This window comes from Triticum urartu, chromosome 5A (genome assembly GCF_056163025.1).
Source record: "Triticum urartu cultivar PI428250 chromosome 5A, HENAU_Tu73, whole genome shotgun sequence".
NCBI classification, from domain to species: Eukaryota; Viridiplantae; Streptophyta; class Magnoliopsida; order Poales; family Poaceae; genus Triticum; species Triticum urartu.
Genome location: NC_141877.1, coordinates 646,379,303 through 646,386,336, shown reverse-complemented (window position 1 = coordinate 646,386,336; position 7,034 = coordinate 646,379,303). Strand labels below are relative to the sequence as shown.

Sequence of the window (7,034 nt, the reverse complement as noted above, 5' to 3'; positions counted from 1 at the left end):
GGTTGTACTATTACGTGGTTAATGGGTCAGTGCTCTAGAAGCTAATTAATTGTCCACCCTCTGTCCGAAAAACCTTGTCTCAAACTTGTCCCTTAAATGGATGTATGGTATCTACCATTAACTTGGGGCAACATACATCCATTTGAGGGACAAGCTTTTTCGGACGAAGGGAATACTTGCGTTGTATAATTAGTAATAATGCTACACGTACGGGCACATTCTACCCCCCCCCCCCACCTCCCTCTGAATTTCATGGTGGGCCCGTGCGTCTTGATCAATCCCTAGCCAATCAATGTTAAGCAACCTGTAAATCCCTCGTAAAACTCTGCACCTTGCCTCTATGGTTCTCTTTTTATGTGTGACTGTCACAACCTAGTGTTCTTCACATTAGTTATTAAAGTGTTTTCTTTTCATTAAACCGTGGATGTGAAGATGCCAAACATCATACCTAAGAGGTGGCGTGTCAAGACCAGGTGAAGCCTCCTCTGCCTGGTGTGCACTTTCTGAATGGCTTTAGATGATTTTAACTCTCCGAGTAAATCAACAAAACTTTGTTTTCTCTTATAAGGGTATGATAAGGAAAAATACCTGCAGTTTTATATCAGGTAAATCAATAATTTTTATCCATAACCTATGTATGGTTTTTGGAGCACGAGTACTAGGCTTTGAATTCTCAGTTCTTTATTTATTTGGTGGTTTTGCTGAAGCGGTATGTGTAATTTAGAGTACAGGTGCATCATTCAGCAGAAATACCTCTGTGGTCAGCCACTCGCCTTCTGCCAGCGATCCGGTGGATCCCAGTTCTAGCAATCCATTATTCAGCTCCTCCCGGTCCTTCGCATCGGGACCTCGATTGTGGTTGGATCTGGCACCGCCACGCTGTTTTGGTTTGATAGATGGGCTGGGGACTCCCCCTTCATGGCTCGCTTCCCTGATCTATTCTCCATCGCGGTTGATCCGCGGATTTCTATAGTGGTGGCCCTTATTGACTTAGGGCACCTCGCTTCCGGAGACCTTTTGGACCGGCGAAAAATGATGCGTGGCAGGACCTACTTGACTGCATTGCTTTGCACGACGGATCTGGAGATTGGAGAGGACCGCACCAGGTGGCGGCTAGAGCCATCTGGACAATTCTCCTCTAAATCTCTCTACCAGGCCATAGCCCCTTCGCCGGGCCCTGAGGCTCCCACCACCATCTGGGCGATCCGGCTCCCCTTGAAGATTAGGTTTTTCTTGTGGCAATGGATTCACGGCCGCCTTCCGTCCGGCGTTGAGGTCCGGTGATGGGCGATGCCCGCTCTGCAGGCCTGAAGAGGATACGAACCATATCTTGTTCATCCGTACGTCCGCGCAGTTCCTCTGGAGCTGTTTCCGCAAAGTAGTGGGTAGAAGATGGGATCACACCAACTTCCCCGCTCTATTCGCCGAACTTCAGGCGTTACCACCCGCGTCTCGCCACATTTTGTGGTTGACCATCGGGGTGCTAGCTTGGACGTTGTGGACTATTAGGAATAAGCAATTGTGATTCAGCATGTCCCTCTTCGTCGCGCTACTGACACTTTTGTTTAAATGGTCTGGTTACTTGCAGCTTTGGCGGCCGCTTAGCCGCCCCAGGGAGAGAGATGCCATCACCTTCATCATCACCCAGCTTCGCGCGGTGGCTCTCCGGATGGCTCCACCTCTTTCCCCACGACCACCAGAGCCGGATTAGATCTTCTCCCTCGCCGCCGCCGCCGCCACCACCGCCGTTTATGTGTTGTGCATCCTTCATTTCTGTGTTGGGCTTGTTGTGATGTGCCCATCGCTGAACCTTGGGTAGTGTTAGTGTGCGTGTGTGTTGGACCTTGCCTACGGTGGCGTTATGTGTGTGTGTACTATGTTGACTTTGTGCTCGGTGGTTTGCTTGGCGAAAGCCTTTTTCGGTAATTTAGAGTACAGGGGATGTACGATTTTTGTTTATGAAAAAGGGCGTACGATCTTTGTGTGTAAGTTCGTTATAATTTTCGTGTTGGTTGAATCGTGCTCCCAGTTAGTCGGGAGCTCGTGTAGAGTTCATCTCTCTCTTTCGCATAGACCGGAGTGCCATATGAATGTGCTATAAGCTTGCTATTATCCTAAATCCCTTGCCTTGTACTGTCCTCACGAACCACGCGGACATGGGCCATTTGGAGTTGGACCACCTTGGCCAGAACGAGCTGGCTGCAGTCACGTCGGCGACGTGTACGCGACGCCACGTCCAAGTGGCCCGTTCCTGTCTCACCATGTGTCCGGACCGATAACGGCCAACGCGAACGAGTGGTGCCGGGAGACGAGAGGATGCCTCCCACGTCGGCCCTCCATGTCGACCATGCAAATGCCATCCACATGTTGTCCTGTGCTACGCCCAGAATTCACGGAACGCGTGGGTGCCGGGAGACGTCGGCGATCCATGTCGACCACTAGCTAGCTGCATGGCTCGGATGCCAAGCTAAAGGGCTCAATTTTTGGTTGAGGTGGTGGGCCTTGCTAAATGTTATAGCCGTACAAAAATGATGCCGCTTTTTGCAGGAGTTTTATTCTCCACTATTGTTATATTCTTATGCATGTATCTGCACCATGCTTGGTCTTTGTGGATCCGATATATGAAGAGGTTGCACATGTGCAGATTCACGTTTTTTGGCAATGCTGGAGGGGAGATTTGCGAAACGGAGGCAAAATTTTTACCTCATCTCATTAATAAAGAAGAAGAGTTGCCTGGTTAATTAGCAAAACCCGGCTAGAACCGTCACAACAACCCGCACAGGGCAACATCGGCCGACTTAGACACGTGTGTGATGTGAATTTGTCCGATCCAATATATGGGCTTGACCAAGGCCATTTTATATGAATGGTTTAAATTTTAGAGTTTTGCTTTGGTAAGCTAAACTCAATTTTTGTTTGTTTGACCATGTGCATTCTCGACTTCTCGTATGCAAAGGCGGAGAGTGGTGGAGACAAGGGGTGCCAGCCAGCCCCGGGCCCAGGTCAGCATGCTATTTTTTTTTCACTAGAACAGTGAGTACTTCTGCTAAAGCAGTGTATTAGCTTTGTGTTTCATTGGTTTGGTCCTCCCCAAGCTAGTTTTCCACACTGAAGGCGGATAGTTGAACTTGAGTTCCGACGATAAATGAGTAAAAACCTGTATTATCAAAAGAATATGTTGTGTTGGTTTTTGCCTACAAATGAGCTGCTGACTTTCAAGTTTTCCAACAACATCTGTACTGATCAAACATGCTACTACATGAATTCATTATATATCACGTGTAAATCCTTTCAGAAAAAAATTACATCTAAGACACAACATTGAAACTGACACATTCACAAAGGTCAAGACGAAAAGAGACACAATCACAGGAAGTATGGCATGACTCCAGAAAAATGTCTTAAATGCACATATTAATGGACAGGTCTTACGTGAATGTGTTGTGCCGACATACCGTTGTGCGTATATACAGCTGAGTGGACAAGTGGCCACAATGAGATACCCTTGCTACAAAAATATCTCATATAATGCCAACATACTTGGAAAGCGATGTATTCTCTTCAGTATCAACCTCGGCTATGGGGCAAATGGCCTATATAAAGGAAGAACACACGTCTCTCCACCACAAGCACAAGGAAAGAACACCACAAATTAGTACGTACCAACACTCCATCAACTTCAAAAATGTCTGGTTGGTTTCAAGAGAAGTCCGGCGACGCCACCAAGACGGCGTCCGAGACGGGGCAGACCATTCAAGACCGCGCCGTCGAGGCAAAAGACCAGACCGGGGCCTTCCTTGGTGAGAAAAGCGAGGCTGTCACGAAGGCTGCCTCCGAGACTACCGAGGCGGCTAAAAAGATGGGCGGCGAGGCCATGGGGAAGGCGTCCGAGACGGTGGAAGCCGGTAAGGATCACGCCGTCGAGGGCAAAGACCAGACAGGCAGCTTTTTCGGCGACAAGACTGACGCTGTCAAGAAGACGGCCACCGAGACTGCCGATGCCACCAAGGAGAAGTCCACCGAGGCCGCCCAGCATGTCCAGGACACCGCTGCACAGTACACCAAGGATACCCCGGTCGCCCCCAAGGAAAACGTCTTCCAGCAGGTGAATCGATCACTTTGCAAACTATTCAAAGACAACACAAAATTAACCATGTCAACGAATTTTTTGTGTGGCCTTCTGATCTGTTCATGTTGAATTTCTTGAAATGAATGTTTGTTTGTTTGTTTCCAGGCCGGCGGGAATATGGTGGGTGCCGCTACAGACGCCAAGGACGCTGTCATGAACACGCTCGGGATGGGAGGAGACAAGTGAGATGCGGGTGGTGCCACCAAGAAGACCACAAAGGATAATAGGCGCGTCTGCGCTTGCTTGCCCTAGCCCTCCTTCTGTTTCGCTATTCCCTCAATATAATTTATTCCAGTTCCATGGCACTAATTTACACGTGCTCCTTGGTGTAACTTTGTATGATGTATCCGACCGAGGTATGAATATATTTTCCACCAATCATAATCAACACGAGTGATTTGGATGTTGCACATTTCCCGTAAGAAACATTATGTATAATCATAATGAGCATGAGTGATTTGGATGTTGTACATGTTCTCATATGAAACACCATGACGTCTACACGAGTACCTCCCCCAACAAACACACACGCACATATAGCTCCCGTTGAACATTAAAGTCCTATGAGTTTGAACATCGGCAAAACCACTATAGGCGCCTCGTAATTGGTGGTGGCAGATGCTTTGCCTATCTATCGAGAAACACGATGGGCGGAGATAGTGAACCGATGGTGATTTTTTTTTTTGAAAGTTGAACCGATGGTGATTGACGACACCTTGTCGAACTCGACTAGTAATTGCGAGTACATAATAAATAAGTAAAGAGCCTAGCACTAGTAATTGCGAGTACATAATAAATAAGTAAAGAGCCTAGCGACCGATCAAAAGCAATAACAAAGTCATCAGTACATAAAGAAGTGAAAGGTTTCTTCAGCCAGGCAAGATCCAGAGCAGAATCCTGCTCAACAAGTCAGCAGCATGGATAATTTGTGGTTCATTGCAGGAGTGCTCCCATCGTGTGCATCTTATTAGGGAAACTATCTATGGGGCTGATCGTTCAGATATTGAATAACAGTCCACAACTGCGATAGATCGATAATCAATGTAAAGTTAACTGACGGACGCCGCTAGCAGTAAATTAACTGACGGACGCCACACAAGCAGCACCAGCAGATATTTCCGATTCCCCTCCACTCAGCCCAGCTCGCAGCAGACATGTGGTTCACCGCCGGGCACGCCGATCCAGTAAATAGTTAAGCCCCTCTTTTGGCTGTTCACTCTATGGCAAAACCACACAGTATTGATGGACAGATTCAAGGCAGTGTGGTTGTGCCGACATGCCGCTAGGCATCAATGCTGCACAAGTGGTCGACAAGGATATGTCCTTGCAAGGAAAAAAATATCTTGATGCCACGAGACCGATCTGTATCATCTTCAGCTTGGCCTTCGGCAATGGTGCCAAGGGCGCCTATATAAAGGAAGAGAGCACGAGTATCTCTCTCCACAAGAAGCAAGTGAAAAGAAAGAAGAAACAACACCACAAGCCACCACGTACGTAAGCTTTATCACCTTCAAAAATGTCGGGTTGGTTCGGGGGTAAGACGGACGCCAAGGCCGACGAGGCCGCCAAGACGGGGCCGTCCGTCCAGGACCGCGCCATCGAGGCGAAGGACCAGACCATCAGCTTCATCGGCGAGAAAAGCGAGGCCGTCACCAAGGCGGCGTCGGACACCGCCGACGCGGCCATGAAGATGGGGAGCGACGCCATGGGGAAGGCGTCAGAGACGGGGCAGGCCATCACGGACCGCGCCATCGAGAGCAAGGACCAGACGTTCGGCTTCTTCGGTGAGAAGACCGAGGCCGCCAAGAAGATGGCCGCCGACACCGGCGACGCCGCCAAGCAGAAGTCCGCCGAGGCCGCAAAGTGCGTCGAGGAGAACGCGGCGAAGTTCACCGGGGAACCCGCCGCCCCCAAGGAGCCCACCGGCAACATGTTCCAGCAGGTGAGTCAGTCGCTTGCAAACTAGTCATACAACACAAAGTTAACCATGTTGAGGACAATGTCCATTGGCCATTTGAGCAGTTCATGCTAGGTTTCTCAAGACTTACGTCTGTCTGTTTCTATGCAGGCCGGCGGGCAGGTGATGGGTGCCGCTACGGGCGCCAGGGACGCCGTCATGAACACGCTCGGGATGGGAGGAGACAAAGCCGACGTCGGCAGCGCCAAATGAAGACCGCAAAGCGCAAAGGAGGGCTAGCCCACTTTTCGTTTCGTCATTCCCTCCGTATTCCTTTATTTCCGTTCCAAGAAACTGATCTCTACGCATGCGTCGGTGTAACTTCGTCCGGTGTATGCAAAGATGCTTTGAATCTACAGACTTGCTAATTCTCATCTGATGAATATATTCTTCACATATCAGATTCTTGTTTCAAACTATGCATGAGGCCAGCAAGTTATTTTAATGGGTGTGTCTAGCTTTGAGTTGACTGAGATTTAATAAATCTCAGTCAAGTAACATAACATGTAGTAAAGAAAAATAAAAAAACAAAAAGAAAATTTGCATGAATCTTAATGCAAGATCTTACGAATATAGTATCGATTGAGACATATCTTGTTAGAATAAATCCGAGGCGCTCTGTCAATCTATCGAGGACCAAGCAATCACATAAAGGCAACACCGAGATTTGTTAACGTGGCTACATCTCCGGGGCCTGACTACGGGCGCTCCTCCCCATGACACCGTCCACACCGGCCACCCAGGGCACACCGGCCACCCGGGCGCCGGCACACGCCGTCGGCTCCCCCTTGCGCGCCTGTGCTATTATGTTGGCATAGGTTACATCGTGTGTCTACCCCGCTATATATGAGAGTCCTAGGATACAAGTGTCCTACTAGGACACGACTTCACATCCTATGTAAACACAATACAACTCATAGTCTAACTGTAACCTACCTTGTACATAAT

At 48.8% G+C, this 7,034-nt stretch overlaps 2 protein-coding genes across 2 annotated transcripts; both read left to right on the top strand.

The window, feature by feature from the left end:
- Positions 1-3,618: 3,618 nt before the first annotated feature.
- On the top strand, positions 3,619-4,517 carry LOC125511366 (uncharacterized). Its single transcript, XM_048676718.2, has 2 exons — positions 3,619-4,105; positions 4,235-4,517. Exons 1-2 carry the CDS (start codon positions 3,686-3,688, stop codon positions 4,313-4,315), a joined length of 501 nt encoding a protein of 166 aa, XP_048532675.1. The 5' UTR covers positions 3,619-3,685; the 3' UTR covers positions 4,316-4,517.
- A 1,046-nt stretch (positions 4,518-5,563) lies between these two features.
- On the top strand, positions 5,564-6,487 carry LOC125511365 (uncharacterized). Its single transcript, XM_048676717.2, has 2 exons — positions 5,564-6,071; positions 6,198-6,487. The coding sequence occupies exons 1-2, from the start codon at positions 5,646-5,648 to the stop codon at positions 6,297-6,299; spliced, it is 528 nt and encodes a 175-aa protein (XP_048532674.1). The 5' UTR covers positions 5,564-5,645; the 3' UTR covers positions 6,300-6,487.
- Positions 6,488-7,034: the final 547 nt, after the last annotated feature.